The sequence below is a fragment of the Gopherus evgoodei genome, chromosome 1 (assembly GCF_007399415.2).
Source record: "Gopherus evgoodei ecotype Sinaloan lineage chromosome 1, rGopEvg1_v1.p, whole genome shotgun sequence".
In the NCBI taxonomy this organism is placed as follows: Eukaryota; Metazoa; Chordata; order Testudines; family Testudinidae; genus Gopherus; species Gopherus evgoodei.
The window spans coordinates 172,076,904-172,098,514 of record NC_044322.1 but is presented as its reverse complement, the minus strand read 5'-3'; the positions used below and the strand labels follow the sequence as shown (position 1 = coordinate 172,098,514).

General features: G+C 39.5%; 1 protein-coding gene across 2 annotated transcripts in view; it reads left to right on the top strand.

Moving 5' to 3' along the window:
* The window catches only part of GABPA (GA binding protein transcription factor subunit alpha), a 47,884-nt gene that overhangs the window by 372 nt on the left and 25,901 nt on the right, over positions 1–21,611 (top strand). The window contains exons 1-4 of one of the 2 annotated variants that reach the window (XM_030579650.1): positions 77–400; positions 2,435–2,535; positions 13,765–13,909; positions 18,448–18,532. In XM_030579650.1, the coding sequence (XP_030435510.1) occupies positions 2,459–2,535; positions 13,765–13,909; positions 18,448–18,532 (307 nt within the window). In that variant the 5' untranslated portion in view covers positions 77–400; positions 2,435–2,458. Of the gene's footprint in view, positions 1–76; positions 401–2,434; positions 2,536–13,764; positions 13,910–18,447; positions 18,533–21,611 lie in introns of those variants that run through there. The other variant, XM_030579641.1, reaches the window with a different exon arrangement.

The following is a 21,611-nucleotide window of genomic DNA, read 5'->3' as shown; positions in this document are numbered from 1 at the left end:
CCCGTCACATGGCGGCTGTGGGGCGCCGGGGGAGGCCTAACGCTCCCAGCCAATTGCCCGGGAAACCCGCCTGCCTTGTCCCCCTGCCCCCTGGCAGGGGGAGGCCTGGCTGCTGTAGCAGTTACTGGGCCTGGCTGGCGGGCCCGCTGCCCCCCGGGAGTCCATTGTCCAGTCCCCATCTCGAGCTCTCGCTGGCTCCCTCCCAGCTACATCAAAGGCCCGAGCCCGCCGGCGGGCAATGAACACGCGTCAGGCGTCCCGCTCCTCTCAGCCCCGCGCGGTGTCAGCTCAGTCATAAAGGCGAAAGTGTGGCGATTGCCCCTGATTGTTGTTGTCTTGGGCGCAGCATACGCAGTTGTGTCTACCGTGGACGGTGCTGTAAATCTCATAATTCTACTTAGTAAGATGCCTGTTTTCTGGGACAGCCTCTTAAAATATTTTGTTCTGACTTTAGTTACAAGTGACTCATAAGATCAGTGTAACGGAACAAATGCAAAATGTTGTTTCTTGGTTTCTGTTTTGTTTCATTCTTGTGTGCATTAACCATTACTTCGTTTTATAGTCAGTTTCACTGGTATGCACTAGGTAGTCACCTTTCCCCATTCACACTTGTTTTTTTGTGTGCCAGTACTAAGAGAGGAAACATTTTAAAGCCCAGTAAAATATGACAGCAAGATCACAAAGACTGGCCCAGGCAGTCAAAGGCACAGAGTTAATGTTAACTAAAAAATTACTTGGATTTCAGTTTGATTGTACCCTTTCACATCCATTGTTTCCAATCTGTAAATATTTAAGGTAATGTGCTGCTAGAGATTCATGGCCTATATAGTAAAAGGAATTGATTGGTTACTTTGTTCTCTGCTCACAGTTATTAGGCACAGAAACATTCACACTAGTCTGTTTCACAATAACTTGTTTGTATTTGTATCCTTATTCCAATACTTATATTCAAATAGCAGTAAGAGGCTCTAGTTATGATTGGAGCACCATTTGGTCTGATTATTTTTATTATAACCAGAAGCACACCTAATGCCAAGCCTTGAGGCCCTTGGCAGTTTCTTAAAGTATACTTCACTAACACAGACAGTCTACAGTAATTACCCCTGATTACAATAACTGGGCCGCAGCATAAAACAAATGCAATCCTCCCCCCAACCCCTAAATTACTGGTCATCTTCCTATCACTACCCAGCCATGCCTATCTCTGTAAATCTTTATGTTCTGTGGAGAAAAACAGAGGCCTTGAAAAGGCAGCAAAGAACCCTGTGGCACCTTATAGACTAACCTGGAGGTTAACTAAGTGGTTACAGGACACCCGGCTAGCAGCCTCCTCTCTCTTGTACCAGTGGGCGGTGGGGGCATTATCTAGCTTAGGAGCCTCTGTTTTCCACAACTCTGGCAATGGATCACAGTGACAGAAGAAGTCTCTTGGTTAGCTAGGTCCCAGGCCATTTAGATTTTTACAGGTCAAACAAAATCTTAAAAATGAAGAAGCCAATGGACTATGATCTAGGCAGGTTGAGTTCAGTTTTGATGTGCTCACAAAAAGAAATGCTGCTTAACAAGCCACCTGCAGAATTCTGCAGCTCTTAGGTGGATTTAAGGTAAAGATAAAAATAAGTTTTAAATTCTTTGGATGTTAATCTAATGCTGTCCTCACTTTGGAGAAAGATTAAAAATAATAAATAAGAAAAACTGCCCAAAAGAATAGTTTGACACTAACATACTGCACAAATTAGGTGACCATAGCAGATGCATTTTCATCTACATGAATTGATCATTGAACCTGGTGAGAAATAAGAGACCTCAGATGTAAAATCTTTTGTTTATTAGGTGTTTTGTAGATTAATACTGAATACATTCACCTATAAGATGCAACGTGTTTTTAAAAAATAGCAAAAATAGTTAACATATTTAATACAATATATTTTTAGGAAAAGTTTTATAGCTGTCAACAGCTTTCATATTTCTTCAGAAGACAGTATGTAATATAAATGGGACAGCAAAATCTCTCAAGTATTTTTAAAACAATTTGAAATTTAAATGTTCTTATCCAATGAAAGGTAAACCTGACCAGTTCATACAGCATCCAGTAAGTGTAGAAGCCTCCAAAGGAAGAGAACAAAAGCTACCTCAGGATGTATGATTTCTACACCTATATGTCTGTTTAAATTCCCAAATTTGCCTCCTCCCAGAAAAAAACAAAACTATCAACTTACTACTTCCATTTGCCAGAACAAGCATTGTCAACTGCTTCATGGTTTCTGCAGCACTTTTCCATTTTAGAGCTGTGTAATTGGCTTTAGTTTGCAGCTGAAAACATTTTTGGTAAAAAATATATGGAATTAACAAATCATTTTTATGTGAAACTATAATGCTCAAATTTTGCTTCCCTATAATTCATGAAACTACTTTAACAATTTTTCTTTTGCAGGCCTGTTTTTGAGACTTTTTAGCCATGACTAAAAGAGATGCAGAGGAGCTGATAGAAATCGAAATTGATGGGACTGAGAAACAGGAGTGCACTGAAGAAAGGTATGTGTTTAAGATCACTCAGTATTGCTTACTACTTGTGTCGCCTGAGCTGAAAATATTTTACAGTTTTTATCAGATTTAGTATTTAGGTCCTGCTCCTATAGAAATCAGTCTGTCTTGTCATTGTATTCAGTGAGGAAAAGACTGAGCTCTTATTTAAGAACATAAGAATGGCCATATTGAGTCAGACCAATAGTCTATCTAGCCCAACAGTAGCCAATGCCAATTGCTTCAGAGGGAATGAACAGACCAGGGCAATTATCAAGTGATCCATCCCCTGTTGTCCAGTCCCTTCTTCTACCATTCAGACTTATAGACACCTAGAGCATGAGGTTGTCCCTGACCATCCTGGCTTCTAGTCTTCAATGGATCTGTCCTCCATGAACTTATCTAATTCTTTTTTGAACCCCGTTATATTTTTGGACTTCACAACATCCTGTGGCGATGAGTTCCACATGTTGACTATGCATTGCATGAAGAAGTACTCTCTTTTGTTTGTTTTAAACCTGCTGCCTATTAATTTCATTCAGTGACCCCCTGGTTCTTCTGTTAAGTGAAGGGGTAAAAAACACTTCCCTGTTGACTTTCTCCACAGTATTTCTAATTTTATAGACCTTTGTCATATCCCCACTTAGTCATCTCTTTTTCTAAGCTGTTCAAGCCCAGTCTTTTTAACCTCTCCTCAGATGGAAGCTATTTCATACTCTTAATCATTTTTGTTGCCTTTCTCTGTCTTTTTTTCCAGTTCTAATATATCTTTTTTTATATGGGTCAACCAGAATTGCATGCAGTAGTCAAAGTCTGGGTGTATCATGGGTTTATTTAGTGGCATTATGATATTTCCTATCTTACTATCTGTCCCTTTTCTAATGGTTCCTAACATTGTAAGCTTTTTTAACTGTTCTTCACATTGAGCAGATGTTTTCAAAGAACTGTCCATGATGACTCCAAGTTCCATTTTTTGAGTGGTAACAGCTAATATAGACCATCATTTTGTATGTATAGTTGGGCTTATGTTTTCCCTTGTTATTACTTTGCATTTATCAACACTGAATTTCATATGCCATTTTGTTGCCCAGTCACCCAGTTTGCTAAGATCCCTTTGTAACTCTTCTTAGTCAGCTTTGGACTTAACTATCTTGAGTGATGTTTGTATCGTCTGCAAACTTTGCCATCTCACTCTTCACCCCTTTTCCCAGATAAATTACGAAAATGTTGAACAGGACTGATCCCATTATAGTTCCTTGGTGAACCCCCCTGATATTTACCTCTCTACATTGTGAAAACTGACAGTTTATTCCTACCTTTTGTTTCCTATCTTTTAACCATTTACTGATCCATGAGAGGACCTTCCCTCTTATCCCATGACTGTTTACTTTGCTTAAGAGCCCAAGGTGAGGGACCTTGTCAAAGGCTTTCTGAAAATCCAAATACACAGTATTCACTGGATCATCCTTGTCCACGTTTGTTGCCACCGTCAAAGGGTTCTAATAGAATGGTGAGGCATGATTTTCCTTTACCACTGTTGACTCTTCTCCAACATACCAAGTTCATCTGTGTGTCCAATAATTCTGTTCTTCATTATAGTTTCAACCAATTTGCCAGTTAATTAAGTTGGGTTTACCAGCTTGTAATTGTCAGGGTTGCATATGAAGCCTTTTTAAAAAATTGGTGTTGCATTAGCTATCCTGCAGACATCTGGTTCAGAGGCTGATTCATATACTGCAATTAGTAGTTTTACTATTTCATATTTGAACTCCTTCAGAACCATCTGGTCCTGGTGACTTACTACTGTTTATCAATTTGTTCCAAAACCATTTCTATTGACTCCTCAATCTGGGACAGTTCCTCATCTGTGTCATCTAAAAAGAATGGCTCAGGTGTGGGACTCTCCCTCGAATTCTCTGCAGGGAAGACCAGTGCAAAGAATTCATTTACGTTCTCTGCAGTCGCCTTATCGTTCTTAAGTGTTCCTTGAGCACTCTGAGTATCCAGTGTCCCCGCTAATTGTTTGGCAGGCTTCCTGCTTCTGAGGTTCCTATTTTGCTGTTAGTTTTTGTGTCTTTTGCTAGTTGCTGTTCAGATTCTTTGGCTTGTATTCATAGATTCATAGACTCTAGGACTGGAAGGGACCTCGAGAAGGGACATCGAGTCCAGTCCCCTGCCCTCCTGGCAGGACCAAATTACTGTCTAGACAATCCTTGATAGACATTTATCTAACCTACTCTTAAATATCTCCAGAGATGGAGATTCCACAACCTCCCTAGGCAATTTATTCCAGTGTTTAACCACCCTGACAGTTAGGAACTTTTTCCTAATGTCCAACCTAAATCTGCCTTGCTGCAGTTTAAGCCCATTGCTTCTTGTTCTATCATTGGAGGCTAAGGTGTACAAGTTTTCTTCTTCCTCCTGATGACACCCTTTTAGATACCTGAAAACTGCTATCATGTCCCCTCTCAGTCTTCTCTTTTCCAAACTAAACAAACCCAATTCCTTCAGCCTTCCTTCATAGGTCATGTTCTCAAGACCTTTAATCATTCTTGTTGCTCTTCTCTGGACCCTCTCCAGTTTCTCCACATCTTTCTTGAAATGCGGTGCCCAGAACTGGACACAATACTCCAGTTGAGGCCTAACCAGCGCAGAGTAAAGCGGAAGAATGACTTCTCGTGTCTTGCTCACAACACAGCTGTTAATGCATCCCAGAATCACGTGTGCGTTTTTGCATCAGCATCACACTGTTGACTCATATTTAGCTTGTGGTCTATTATAACCCCTAGATCCCTTTCTGCCCTACTCCCTCCTAGACAGTCTTTTCCCATTCTGTATGTGTGAAACTGATTGTTCCTTCCTAAGTAGAGCACTTTGCATTTTTCTTTATTAAACTTCATCCTGTTTACCTCAGACCATTTCTCCAATTTGTCCAGATCATTTTGCATTATGACCCTGTCCTCCAAAGCGGTTGCAATCCCTCCCAGTTTGGTATCATCTGCAAACTTAATAAGCGTACTTTCTATGCCAACGTCTAAGTCGTTGATGAAGATATTGAACAGAGCCGGTCCCAGAACAGACCCCTGCGGAACCCCACTTGTTATAACTTTCCAGCAGGATTGGGAACCATTAATAACTACTCTCTGAGTACGGTTATCCAGCCAGTTATGCACCCACCTTATTGTAGCCGCATCTAAGTTGTATTTGCGTAGTTTATCGATAAGAATGTCACGTGAGACTGTATCAAATGCCTTACTAAAGTCTAGGTATACCTGTCATGGTATAATTCCCCAATCTGAACCTTAGAGTCCAAAAGATGGGGTACCAGCATGCATTCCTCTAAGCTTAATTACCAGCTTAGATCTGATGGGCTGCCACCACCCAAAATATAGTGTTTTGGGGCACTCTGGTCCCCCCCCCAAAACCTTCCCTGGGGACCCCAAGATCCAAATTCCTTGAGTCTCACAACAAAGGGGAATAAACCATTTCCCCTCCCGCTCCCTTCTTCCTCCCAGATCTTTCTTGCCCTGATTACACTAGGAGATCACCGTGATTCAAACTCCTTGAATCACAACACAGAGAAATCAGGTTTTTTCTCCCCCTTCCAGGCTTTCCCTCCCTGGGCTATCCTGGAGAGATAGACAGATTCAAGCTCTGTGAATCTAAAACACAGAGGAAATTCACCTTTCCTCCCCCACTCCTCTTTCCCTTCTTCCACCAACTCCCTGGTGAGTACAGACTCAGTTCCTTTGAGCCTTAACAAGGGAAAAAATTAATCAGGTCTTTTAAAAAGAAAAGCTTTTAATAAAAGAAAGAATAATGTAAGAAATCTCTGTAAAATCAAGATGGAATATTACAGGGTCTTTCAGCTTATAAACACTAGAAAGAAATCTCCCCCCAGCACAAATACCAGTCAAAATCCGTCCAGCAAAATACACATTTGCAAATACAGAAAACAATCAAAAGACTTTAACCGCCTTTTCAACTTGATACTCACTATTCTGAATATGTAAGAGACTGTAGCAGAGAGAGTGGCAAGAAACCTGGTTGCACGTCGGGTCCCTTTCAGGACCCAGAGAGAACAAAGCAAAACCCAAAAAACACAAAGAAAGGCTTCCCTCCACCGAGATTTGAAAGTATCTTGTCTCCTGATTGGTCCTCTGGTCAGGTGTTTTAGGTTCCCTGCTTGTTAACCCTTTACAGGTAAAAGAGACATTAACCCTTAACTATCTGTTTATGACAATACCACATCCACCACTTCTCCCTTATCGACAAGACTCGTTATCCTGTCAAAGAAAGCTATCAGATTGGTTTGACATGATTTGTTCTTTACAAATCCATGCTGGCTATTCCCTATCACCTTACCACCTTCCAAGTGTTTACAGATGATTTCCTTAATTACTTACTCCATTATCTTCCCTGGCACAGAAGTTAAACTAACTGCTCTGTAGTTTCCTGGGTTGTTTTTATTTCCCTTTTTATAGATGGGCACTATATTTGCTCTTTTCCAGTCTTCTGGAATCTCTCCCGTTGCCCATGATTTTCCAAAGATAATAGCTAGAGGCTCATTTACCTCCTCTATTAGCTCCTTGAGTATTCTAGGATGCATTTCATCAGGCCCCGGTGACTTGCAGGCATCTAGCTTTACTAAGTGATTTTTAACTTGTTCTTTTTTTTATTTAATCTCTAAACCTATCCCCTTCCCATAAATATTCACTATGTTAGGCATTCTCAGTGAAGCCTGAAACAAAGAAGTCATTAAGCATCTCTGCCATTTCCAAGTTTCCTGTTACTGTTTCTCCCTCCTCACTGAGCAGTGGGCCTACCCTGTCCTTGGTCTTCCTCTTGCTTCTAATGTATTGATAAAAAGTCGTCTTGTTTCCCTTTATTCCCATAGCTAGTTTGAGCTCATTCTGTGCCTTTGCCTTTCTAATCTTGCCCCTGCATTCCTGTGTTGTTTGCCTGTATTCATCCTTTGTAATCTGACCTAGTTTCCATTTTTTATGACTCCTTTTTATTTTTTAGATCATGCTTTTACACTTGACTTGCCAGAGTTTATGCCCCTTTCTGTTTTCCTCAGTATGATTTGACTTCCAATTTTTAAATCATGTCTTTTTGTTTCTAACCTCCTCTTTTACTCTGTTATTTAGGCATGGTGACATTTTGTGGGGTGTTGGTTTTTTTCTTTTTTTTTTTTTTGGTTCTCTTACTGTTTTTGTTTTTGTTTCTGGAGTGGTTAGGGGGATACATTTAATATGAGCCTCTATTCTAGTGTTTTTAAATAGTTTCCATGCAGTTTGCAGGCATTTCATTCTCGACCTTTCCTTTTTAATTTTTGTTTAACTAACTTTCTCATATTTGTGTATTTCCTCTTTTTAAACTTATATGCTGCTGTGGTACATTTTTTTGGTATTTTCCCCTCTATAAGGATGTTGAATTGAATTACATTATGGCTGCTGTTACCAAGCAGTTTGGCTGTATTTGCTTCTTGGGCTCAGATCCTGTGCGCCACTTAGGACTAAATCAACCATTGTCTCTCCCCTTGTAGCTTCCAAGACTAGCTGCTCCAAGAAGCAGTCATTAATGGTGTGTAGAAATTTTAGCTCTATATCCCAACCTGAGGTAATATGGGGATAGTTGAAATCTCCCATTATTATTGAGTTTTCTGGTTTTGTAGCCTTTCTAATCTCCCTGAGTATTTCACAGTCACTATCACTATCCTGGTCAGGTGATTGGTAGTATATTTTTACTGCTATGCTTTTATTTTTTTAAGCATGGAATTTCTATCCATAAAGATCTAGTGCTTTTGGCCTGGACATAGGAAAATCAGACTAATGGAAAAAAGTTGTTTTACTATGCCGAAAGGAAACCATAACACAAAAGATGTAACTTGCTTAGCATGGCCCATAGTATCCTGTTGTTAATTGTTGTGACTGCCATTGCTAATCCCCTAAGTACATTCTGTAAATATTTCTTCTATGCTATTTTCCTTTAGGTCATTTACTCTTTGTCAAACTAAATGATTGTAGTAAAAACAAACTTATTGTAGAAATGAAAATCACTTTTAGAACTAAACAAATCATCAAGCAGCAATTGAGACTTTTTCAATACCCTGACTACAGTGTATGATGGGTCTGCATTGTTTGAGTTTTCTCGGTCATTTTTTTCTTTGCTACTTTTACTCTGGTATTGTTAGTTTCTTCTCTTTTTCCTTTCTTTTCCTTTCCTTTCTTCACTTCACTCTCACTACTTTGACAACTCCCCAGGAGCATGTTTGTGAATTCTGCAGCATGTATGCAGCCATTAAATCAGTATGTTCTTCTCTAGCTGCCATTCCCAAGTGCTATAGAAACTTCTGATTCCAACTTTCTGCCATCACTTTTCCCATCAAAGGGATGTAAACCAAAGCAGTTTGTAACTAGAACTGAGGGGGAAGATGATATCCATGACATTAACAGCGCAGCCACCATTGCTGCAAATACTAGAGATTAAAAGCCTTTTTCTCTACACGAGTTACCTTACTTCTCTGTCTAAATTTGCTCCTACTGCTTGTCACTGTCTACATTAAAAAAAAAAAAAATTCTCTGTTACCTACTCTTGTTAGTCTAATAGATGCCACAGGACTCTTAGTCTGGATCTGTAAAAGCAGCAAACATGGCTACCCCTCTGATATTCTTAAAGAGCTTCTTTCAGGTATTAGCCCCTTTGCATTGGAGAAAAACATATAACTGGACAACATAAATCCTGCTTCTTAAGTCTGATTTCCTCTTTATTTTTAACAAATTGAGTATTCTCCTATATTTAGTATGTTTTTGTGATGGGTTGGATCACAGAACCCCCCCCCCCTTGGGAGCTGCCACCTGATGTCCCAAGACGACTTCCACCCCTGCCTTCCCTGCCAGTTCGGGGCCCCAGCACCCTGTCTTGTTGAGCCAAACACTCCTGTCTGCTCCAAGAAAGACCCCGGGTCTGAATTACTTGCCCCAAAGCTGCAGGTTTACCTGAAAGCAGCTAACAGAAGTGTTCCTGTCTTTAACACTCAAATGCCCAACTCCCAATGGGGTCCTTAACCCAAATAAATCCATTTTACCCTGTATAAAGCTTATGCAGGGTAAACTAATAGATTGTTCACTCTCTGTAACACTGATAGAGAGATACACGGCTGTTTGCTCCCCCAGGTGTTAATGCATACTCTGGGTCAATTAATAAGTAAAAAGTGATTTTATCAAATACAGAAAGTAGGATTTCAGTGGTTCCAAGTAGCAACAGATACAACAAAGTAAATCACCAAGCAAAATAAAAAAAAATGTGCAAATCTATGTCTAATCAAACTAAATACAGATAAGATCCTCACCAGTTCCAGAATGTTTCCTTTTATAGACTAATCCAGGGGTCGGCAACCTTTCAGAAGAGGTGTGCCGAGTCTTCATTTATTCACTCTAATTTAAGGTTTCGCATGCCAGCCATACATTTTAACATTTTTAGAAGATCTCTTTCTATAAGTCTATAATATATAACTAAACTATTGTTGTATGTAAAGTAAATAAGGTTTTTTAAATGTTTAAGAAGCTTCATTTAAAATTAAATTAAAATGTAGAGCCCCTCAGAACGGTGGTCAAGACCCGGGCAGTGCGAGTGCCATTGAAAATCAGCTCACGTGCCGCCTTAGACACATGTGCCATAGGTTGCCTACCCCTGGACTAATCTCCTTTTAGCCTGGGTCTAGCAATCACTCACACCCCGTGCACACTGTCCTTTGTTCCAGTTTCTTTCAAGTATACTGGGGGTTGGAGAGGCTCTTTCTTTAGCCAGCTGAAGACAAAAGGGAGGGGTTTCCCAGGGGTTTAAATAGACTTTCTCTTGTGGGTGGAGACCCCCTCCTCACTTGTATGCAAAGTCTAGCTCCAAGATGGAGTTTAGGAGTCATCTGGGCAAATCACATGTCCATGCATGACTCACAGTTTTTACAGGTAGCATCCATTGTTTACATGCTATCTTGAACTTCCTCAAGAAGACTTCTTATGTGGATTGGAGCTTTTCAAGATCCGTCGTACTTTACGTGTTTCTTAAGTAGGTACTTAATTTCAGCATTCCTTTCTCCAGGAACTGACCAAATGCTGTACTACGGTTATTTAGAAATCAAGTCCATACACAGCCAACATTCATAACTTTGAATACAAAAACAATACATGCATACAAATAGGATTAATACATCCAGTAGATCATAACCTTTACGGAGATATGTTACATGGCATATGTAGCATAAAACACATTCTAAGCATATTTCCATAAAGCCTTTTGGGAGGTACCGTCACAGCTTCCTCTCTGTATAAGCCAGCCTTTCAAAGCTCTCCTTAGGATCAGAACTCCATACCATTTAATGAGGTGTCTGGGTCAACATAGCTTTAAAGTAGATGACAAAACCAAGGTCAGTCTTCAGGTTTCTCCTTATAGCTTGCAAACTTCTGTATCCTTTTATATTGTCTGCAGTGTGCATGGAGTTTGACCCATTCTTAATATGAAAATGTAGAGTGAAATTTTTCTACCTGCTCTGTACTATAATCATTTTCTTTCCTTCACTGACTAATATTCCCAGCTAAGTGCCTGCTTTCTCCTGCTGTCTGTCCTTACTATATGCTAACCTTTAGACTTGCACCACAATGAGGCTGGATACGCATGCGTGCCCTGCTCTGGAAGCTGTGGCTGCAAGTGAGTCACTGCAGTGCTCTATATAAATGCCTGAATGCTATTGCACTAAACCCCATTTATCCCTCCCAGGACTAATTATTTCCTCACAGATTTCTTGGAGAATCAAAGAGAAAAAATTATTTAACAAAAGATGGCAACAATTCAACTCCTTCCCCAGTTCCAGGTGATGCCAGAGTCATTCCTACCTGTCGGGTGGATTTCGCAGCTCTTTCTGTTTCCCTAGTCTGTCAGTTTCTTCCCTTTCTCCAGTTCATCATCACTTCCCTGGTGCTGTATTGCTGTTGTGCTCTGCCCAGCTCCTGCTAACACTTCATCCCCTCACTCTGCCGGTGACCAGGAAGGTGTGTGTGTGTGTGTGTGTTGGGGGCGGTGAGGGTCCACTTTCTCTTTATTTTCCAACTGCCACGGAATCTTCTTCCATCCCTTTTCTGTTTAAAGGGGAGTCACCAGAGCATTCTGCTTGCTGTTGTGAGTAGAATAGAGAGAAGAAATCTCGTTATGGGCATACATTTTCATTACGTTAACTGCAATGTCACCATCACAACAAATACCCAAGTTTGTTAATATTCTGCAGGAGTTCCTTGGATACCAACAGGGTTTTCAAAGTCAAACAAGATGCTAATAATTTCAAATTGTCAGGTAATTATGTAGTCCTGGGTAACCATTGATTGTACATCCTTGTGATAATCTATTTACCTGGATTGTCCAGACCCTGGATATTAAGAAATACATATTTTTATTACAATGTAACAGTCTTAACTCTAATACATGAAATGATTTTTGATGTATTCTAAGATAAAAATATATATGTATGTGGACTTTTATATGTGGCTGATCATAGTGCCATCTAAACATAAAACTTGTTTTAGGAAAGATTTTGTGTTGTTTGTTTATTACTGATAAAAGAGCAGTATTTTATATTGGAATAAAGTTTGTTTAGTGATAAAATCTGCATTTTTATGAAGAAAGTGAAATGTTGACATGGGTTGTGTAAGACTTATGTCATTAACTATTTCACTTCCTTGCTTTTAAGTACTTGGGTTTTATAAATGGTGATATTTAGAGTGAAAATCCTTTTAAGTGGGTTTTTGAACAAGGAGATTTTTTGGTATTTCTTAATGTCTTGACTTTTGCCCCCTAAGTCTGTTTGTTTTCCTTTTGTTTGTCTGGAAATATACATATAAACATTTTTTAAAAATCAAATAAAAGGATAGGGGCTGTTTGTGGATGCAGTGATCTGCCTACACAGAGCAGCCTTCAGGATGGGTCCTGCGTTAGCCCGTCTGAAAAATGTTGGCATTTCCAAACACATTACCTAGTTTCTTTGCACTCATCTAGTTCTTTTTCATTTGGGGGAATGAATACAGAAGTGAGCAAGCATTATCTTCATTTTAAAATTTTTCTAACTAATTAGAGATTTGGAAAATAGATTGAGTCAGTGAGTTGTATTGTCCTAGCATTTCTGAGATCAGGGTTCTGTTCCCGTCATTTCCCCAAATCTCCTACTTAACTATTGACAAGTCACTTAAATTCTGTTCCTCACTTAGTTATGCCGTTTGGTGACCTTTGGAGAATGCAGGAAGTGACTATTTCTATTCCTTTTGACTTGTGTACATGATTTTTTAGTCACCATGTTTAGGGTTTGGTTTTGTTTTGGTTTTCCCCGTTTTTATTGGCAGAATTCTTGTTTTCAGAAATGGCAGATTTTTATTTAAACATTTTACTATTTTTGCCCCTAAAAGTTGCATCTTGCACCTGCCATTTTTAATATTTGTTTCAGATTTTAATTGTGATGGAATACATTTGGACAAATAAAAGAACACAGACATTTGATAAGTGGTGCAATTTAAAAAAAAGCCCTTTTAAAATACTTATCTCAAAAATCACGTATTCAGAAATATTGCAATTGTCTAAGTACTATTCACAAAAAGATATCAGTAGCTTAAAAACTGCTTAATTATTATTTTTTTTTAATTCAAAAATAGCTGATGCCCAGTTTTAAGGAATAGCAACAAGCTGTTTGAGATGGAATATAAATATAAGACAAGTCCAAACGTGCAAATCAGAGTGTCTTTTAAATGACTTGTAGTTCTAACTATTCACACATTGCTGGATTTAAATTAAATGGAACCACTTGGAAAAAAAGACCAGAGTGTCATTGAGTAAAAACATCTGATCACCCCACTCTCTGTATCCCTAGTCTTCAGAGTCAGAGCTCTAGCCCCAGCTGCAACTTCAAAGAGCTGTCTACAGCTGTTTTTAGAGCCCTTAACTTGAGTGCTGCAAGCTTGAGTCTGTTGACCTATGCTGGGAGACTTGCTGCTGCAGGCTGTGTAGGCATACCCTCAGTAGGGCTTTCAATAGACTTAAAATTTCTGGCATCAACATTCACTTTTGCATAGCTTATCTCTAATTTGTTTTAACCTAGCTATAGCTTTTATTACCATAGGAGAACACACAGCTAGTGCATTTTCAAAACTGTTTTGTTAATATTCGGTTAATGATCAATTCTTTGATCCTTTGGTGTTTAAGCATCGTGGAGCAGACGTACACCACAGCAGAATTTGTGAGTCAGGCTATTGATATCAATGAACCAGTTGGAAATCTTAAGAAGTTGTTGGAACCAAGACTTCAGTGTTCCTTGGATGCACATGAAATCTGCCTGCAAGATATCCAGGTAAATCAAGGAGAGTTGAAAAACTTCTTCTGAGGGTTCAAACTGTTCTCTGGGACTAATTCCGTATATTCAGTCCTTTTCCTCCACTCTGATATTTATATAGGGGGTCTCACTCTTCAGTTTGCTAAATTGTTTACAGTAAAGAGTCTAATCTTACAAATGCCAGCTTCATCAACTTCAAACTGTTTATAATACGTACCCACTAATTACTAATTTACTGCAAATAAAACTGGGAAACTTCTAGGGTTCATGTCAGAAATGTATCTCAGTAGCAGAATGTCTTGTCAATTTTTGGGGGTGGGAAATAAACATAATTTTAAAAGTACAGATCGTACCTTGGAACATAATTCTTAGTAATATCTTAGGTCAGGTGTATTGACTGTTCCCTGAAGCCCTGACTACTTGCTGGTTCCAATGGGAGTTGCACTTTTTCAGATTTTCTGAATTTAGAAGGCAGAAGAGCTTTACACAGCATTGTTTTGTGTTTTCTGATTTTTACAGGTCTAGTTGTAAAGATTATTCTGCAGTTATACAAAACATTTTTTTAAAAATCACAATATGTATGTTTTTTTAAATAGATGGTTATCGCAGGGTTTCCTGGATGATGATTTTGGATTTCAATACAGTTTGATTTCATTATAAGTTTCATAAAGCTTATATAATGCAGCCATTAAATAAAGAGTTGGTAACCTTTCTAATTTCCTTCCACTCCTGTTAATACTTAAAGATTCTCTAGAGTTCCAGAAAGGTTATTGGCATACACTGAAATCACTTTACTTCAACCCTGGTTGGATAGTAACAGGGAGATTTAAAAGAAAGTATGTACGATATTTGCTGGCCCTGGTGTATGGTTACTGTTCACCATACATGAGAACTTATGTTCTGGAATTTCCACTGCCAGAAGCTGGGAATGGGCAACAAGGGATGGATCACTTGATGATTACCTGTTCTGTTCATTCCCTCTGGGGCACCTGGCATTGGCCACTGTCGGAAGACAGGATACTGGGCTAGATGGACCTTTGATCTGAACCAGTATGGCCATTCTTACATTATTACAGTATGTGTATATATTTCTTTATCTGTAGAATAGGAGCTGCTAACAAATGTTTGATCGCACTATCTGTAGGAGTGACATTCCTAGTGATGAGAAGTTATGTCCCTATTTTCCCAGAAAGAAAACATGGATTTTGTATCTATCCATACACAAAGTAAACTATTTCCCCGTACTAATTTTCCCCCTACTGTTACTCACACCTTCTTGTCAACTGTTGGAAATGGGCCATCCTGATTATCAGTACAAAAGTTTTTTTTCTTCCTGCTGGTAATAGCTCACCTTAACTGATTAGTCTCGTTATAATTGGTGTGGCAACACCTGTTTTTTCATGTTCTCTGTATATCTATCCATCTTCCTACTGTATTTCCCACTGCATGGATCTGATGAAGTGGGTTTTAGCCCACGAAAGCTTATGCCCAAATAAATTTGTTAGTCTCTAAGGTGCCACAAGTACTCCTCATTCTTTCTCCTGATACAAACTAACACGGCTACCACTCTGAAACTTATCCTTGTTGTTGGTCAAAAATGCTGTAGTTAACAGTTGTAGGTGAAGTTGTAGTTTTTTCAGAGTTTCTTTGAGAGACAGGTCACTTTTTTCATTTTTTCTAAAGTTTACAGAAGAATGAGTATAGTTTTTCAAAAGACAAAATATGAATTGAATAGCAAATATTAAATTCTTTCCATTTTTTTCCTTATTCAGATCCTGATACACATACACAAAAATGAACAGTTATCTAATTTTTTCCTATAGCTATCTTCTAGCTAGTTCTTGCCAAAAAGTGTAACATAGAGGTTCTTTGCATAATAAAAAATCAAATTTAGAAATATCTGTTAACAGAAAAATTATCACAAGATACTATATTGACATCTGAATTAGATTCTTCAGTGACTAGTATTTTTTTATTAGGAAGCTGAGGTAGTAAAAAAGGCTTCATTGTCATAGTCAAAAATATATATGAAGTTTATTTTTCAAGTAAATTAAGTTTAGCAGGAAATATTGGCAAGGTCTGAAGGCCCAAAGAATAGAACTCAGATTATAAAGCCGACTTTCTGTAGCTACTAAGAGTTATTTCAGAGCTCAGGAAATACTGAAAAGTTACATTTGCTAAAACTGCTGATTACATTTTTGTTTCAGACCTCCCTTGTTATGCTATTATTGACCTATTGTGATGTGAAAATGGCTAGGCACTGAGTTACAGTTTGTTTGACAAAGTGTATTTTTAAAAGATTACAGTAGACTTTCAGTATATCTAAAGAACGAATTAATGAAACTGTAAAGGATGCAGTTTATCTGATAGATCCTTAAAAAGAGTCTATTTGCAAATCCCCCAAACTTTAATATTTGATCACTATAATTAATCATGGAGGATTTTATTAGGCTTACAATCATTGTGTTTGTCTTCCTGTTAGCACTCTTGCTGTCACTCCCTGCATAGAAATCTGTAATCTATTTTTTTTTAAACCTCTGTAGTATGTTGTTTGAAGCAGAGTCTAGCTTACTGCAGAGATTCACTTGTAATAAGGTGTTGGAAGTGGAATATGGTGAAGATCTGGAATAGTATTTATGTTCTGCTAATGTAATTGCTTCTAAAGCAGACGTAACCGAAGGCAGTCATGGAGGGCACTGAATGAAAAGAATGTATCTTCTCCCAGTGTTATTAGCCTCATTTGGGGTTTTGATTAGATCAGTGATGAAAAACCAAGTCCCTCTTTCCCTTTCTGTCTCTTTGGCCAGGTATACACTAAAAATTAGGTTGAGCTAGGTATGTTGCTCAAGGGTCTGAGAAATTCACACCCCTGAGCAACATAGTGAAGCCAATTTAGCACCTGATGTAGACATCACCAGGTGGATGGAAGATGACCTACCTACTGCCTTTTCGGGGAAGTGGATTAACTACAGTGGCAGGAAGACCTCTCCCATCACTGTTGGCGCAGCTGCCGCAGTTCTAGTGAAGACATGCCCTTATTTGATATAATGATGAAAAGAGGAAGGGAAAGATAAGGCTCTCAAGAGCCAAAAACATAGTTAATGACTCCTTTACGTAGAAATGCTTCTTTGTAGTGAGCCTCACAATGTTATGTCCAAGAATATAAAAAATGTTTACCAACACCTAAAAATGGAAGTTGGGGGAAGAGCAAATTTTTTGTCTCTGCTAGAAATGAAGAGGTGAAAACAGAAATGAAGGTAGTCTTGTTGATGTCTATGATTGTGGCCTGATAAGAACAGCCTCTAGCTGGTTCCCAGTACCAATTATAACTGATTAGTGATTAGGGCTGTTATCCAGGGGACACAGAGGGTAGGGCTGTCTGATGGAAATAGCTCCCAGCTAGTTCCACACAGTGGCTGGGGAGTGAAATGTCACTTTGAATTCTGTTGTACTGAACAGATCAGTAACACACTGCTTTTTTTAATATACTGTTGAGTGAAATAAATGACTTTCTGCAGAAAGTTTGTGTACAAGAGAGGAAGATAGTACTGTAACAATAAAGGTATTAAAGTTCATGTTAAAGACGCATTAAAAATTAATCAGAATCGCAGCCAATGTGGCATGATGTAGTATTTCAGAGACATAAAGCAAAGACTGTCTAGACCAGGGGTCAGCAACCTTTCAGAAGTGGGGTACCGAGTCTTCATTTATTCACTCTAATTTAAGGTTTCGCATGCCGGTAATACATTTTAATATTTTTAGAAGGTCTCTTCCTGTAAGTCTATAATGCATAACTATTTTACATACAACAATAGTTTAAATAAGGTTTTTAAAATGTTTAAGAAGCTTCATTTAAAATTAAATTAAAATGCAGAGCACCCCGGACCAGTGGCCAGGACCCAGGCAGTGTCCGTGCCACTGAAAATCAGCTCGCATGCCACCTTCGGCACATGTGCCATAGGTTGCCTATCCCTGGTCTAGACAACTATCTTTGATGTGGTGAGCGACTATTAAATAGTATTAAATATCTGTGTTAAAGGGGTACTGTCAGCTTAAAAAAAAGGTCACACTTTTGTGCATAGTTGCAGTTACCACCTAAGATTAGAGAGAGAAGTGTTTTTCTTTTTTACTTTGTGCATTTTGACAGTACGTTGTTTATAGTTGGCGTCACTGTTTCCTCTTTGGCATTTTTTGGGGTCTCTTGCACAGCAGCAAACTGCTTTTAACTAATTTCTTTTAAAACTGACCAGATTGGAGGTTGACAAGTTCCTTTAAAATTTTTATAATTGGAACTACTGTTAATCAAAATATAGAAATTTTTCTTCTTTAGATTTGAAATTTCTCTGGATAAAGAGCATGTATACTATGACTTGTACAGTGTTGCACACGCTGTTGGTGATTAAGACTAAAAATATTTAATAGCTGCAGTTAGGAACTCAAGTATTCTGATGCCCTTATATATATGTACAGAGTTTTGAACTGAATATACAAGATAACTTTATTAGAGCATTTAATTTATGTCTAGTAATTTTAAAAAATTTCCTCCTTGTATCAAGCTGGACCCAGATCGCAGTCTCTTTGATCAAGGAGTAAAGACAGACGGAACAGTACAGCTTAGTGTACAAGTAATATCCAGACAAGGTAAGAAATTAAGCATTTTATTTGCTATCATACAGGGTGAGCCATATTGTAAGTGTATTTATGTTCATGCATTACCATTTTTAACTGTAGCATTGAAAATATAACTGCATTATTCATGCTTCTATAGGCTGATTTTTCCATTGTACACCATAGATTTTTAGAGTGACAGTTAAAATTTGTCATGGACTGATGTTTCTGCAGCCCAAAATGTGTCTGTCTATATAAATCTCAAACTAGGAAAACTGATGGGATGGGAAAAAGGTGGAACTCGCCCATACGGTGCATGTGAGAACTTTCAGTGAGGACAAGCCGTTGTTTGTCTCATGCTGGACAAAATATCTGGTCAGATGAAGCAGAATTGCCACCCACTAATTGAGACACACATTAGTATAACGTGAACTTACTGATTCATGAATAATTAATTTATGGTGGCATTGTCAACTGACCACATACTAAAGATCAGAAGCAAAAGCCTAAGGTAGTCATTTCTTTGCTGGCACCTGTGTTTCTAGAATATATTGGACTAAATCATAGGGACACATAACCAATATTTCTTCTTCTAGTGCTGGTCCCTGTCTGTATTCCAAACGTGGGTACATATGTACTTGTGTTCCTGAGACCAGAGATTTCTAGCAAGTATTGTCTGTTGGTTTATGCCTGTGCAGTTGTTCCTTTCATGCTCCATACCAAGGCCATAAGGGCTACTGTGGATAGACACGTCTCCAGTTCCTTCTTACTGCTACATGTCCTGAGTGGTAATCCTCTGTGTTAAAAGCTATCTTCACATAGTCTTCAAAACCTGTAAATATGATTGTATGTAGTTAGTATTCTTAGTGTTTTAGTGATTTTTATATTCTGGTTAGTATAGTTTTAGTTTCTCCCTTCCTTGGAGAGCCTCTTTTTGCAGAGAAGGACTATGCCCAAAGTCCCTAGGTTTAAGAACTGTCTCCTGTCCCGTCTCAGTTAGTGATGAACGCCAGCTCTGTCTTTACTGCTTTGAGGAGGGTCATGTCTCTGCCACATACAGTTCTGCTGCTCCTTATCTCCTCAAACCCATGAGGGAAAGGAACTTTGACTAAGCTAGTACCTCATGGAGAAGGACAATAGACCCCAATCAGCTACAGGCCAGGGAGAAACCCTTCCCTCCCCCAGTATATTGGCCTCAGTCTGTAAGCTGCACCCCCGAGCATGCACTCTGGAGCAGAGGCCAGAGTTGTTAAGCCCAAGGAATCGCTGCTTCAGGCCTCTCATTACAGTAAGGGGCACTTTCGCAAACACATGAACAGATCCCCTTCCAGAAGTGTTCTTGAAAGTCCCATCAGCAGTGCTGCCCAGCTAAAGCAAGCTAGTGCCTACCTGTTTCAACACCGCACTGCTCTCCAGAAGGGGCCAGCAGTGGGTCCAGCTTCTAGGCAGAGGGCTGACGGGACTCCGTATGCTGCCCAAGTACCAGCTTCACACGCCCATTGGCCTGAAACCAATGGACACAGTTGATGCTGCATCTAGAGCTACAGCTATGCTGATAATTCTGAGGCATGAATCTTGACTCTGCTTTTCAGGGGTTTCCTAGGGAGGTCCAGAATACCATTTGGACTTGCTCCTCGCATGTAATCTCTTCGGTGAAAAGACTGCAGGATGGCCCTCCACTCCTTGGGTATTTATACCCTGGCCCCAAAAATAAGATACCACAAACAGGTGTATAAGCCAAGACCCCTTCCTCAGCAGTTCTACCAGCAATGCCCTTATGAACAAGTATGCAAATGCCAGAGGATCGAAAGACCTAGGTATGCAGCTTCTTCCACCTCAACCACATCTGCTCAACCCCACCCACTAACCAGGATTTACTTTTGATGGGATACTTGAGAACCACATAACTTTATCGATGCCATTCCTTATGGCTCCTCAAACCTTTGGTGTGGCGGTCTTGCCCTTTTTGCCACAAGTGGAGGGCAATAGCAATGGATAAGTGGGTACTAGAGATCATTCATGTCAACTTGCATCATCAGGATTCTCCCACATGCCCAATCCTCGTCAGAGATGTGGAGCACACCTGGACCGTGTCACTGCACAAGGCACATGGATGACTCAGCAGGGCAGGATGCATATTAATCTCCTAGAATTAAGGGCCATCTACCTAGCCTGTGATGCATTCTTCCCACTTACGCTGTCCCATCATATCCAGGTAACATCAGACAACATGATGACTGTCTTCTACATAAACAAACAAGGTGGAGTGAAATATCTTCCTCTTTTTAGAGAGGCAGTCAGTTCATAGAATGGGTTCATCAGGAACCACAACTCACACTTGGCAATGTATGTATCAGGTGCACAGAACTCTTTGGTGGATAATCTGAGCAGGCACTTCTCCACAGACCATGTAGTGGGAGGTAAACAGTTCCATCCTGAATGAAATTCTCACTCAGTGGGGAAGGCCATTCTGGGACCTGTTCACCCTCTCAGATGAACAGGAAGTTCAATATGTACTGCTCCAGAACAGCAGTGAGCTGTGACCACAGAGGTGATGCCCTTCTGTTATCCTGGGCAGACTACCTGAGGTATGCCTTTCCTTCCATCTAACTGCTACCACAAGTTCTGTAAAAGATTCATCATGACGAAGTTCGAGTCATTCTAATCACACTCAACTGGCCCAGACAATATATAATGGAAGTTTGAGGAATAAAAATCCTGAATGTGTATATCCTTTTACCAGGGCTTTAGAGCTGTGCTCCAGCTCCACTCCAGCTCCAGGCAAGCAACAGCATATCTCTCAATCTTCAATCCTGTCAGTGTATGACAGAAGTAACTGATCAAATGGAAAATTTTTGCTTATCCATTTTTACTTATCCATCTTGGGAGGGGCAGGGAGGGGTGGCTTAATCATAAGCCAATTCGTTTATAAGCAGGAATTAACTGAAATGTGCAGCAAATTGCCAAAATGTGGACTATCTGTAGGTTTTTGTCATCCGTGCATTGTGATTGGCAGATTGTAGTGTTCATTCAAAATGCTGCTGGTATGTTACATTTTTTTGGCCACCTAACTGGTCACATCCCTCTGTTGGCTTTCCCTTCTCCTCCAGAT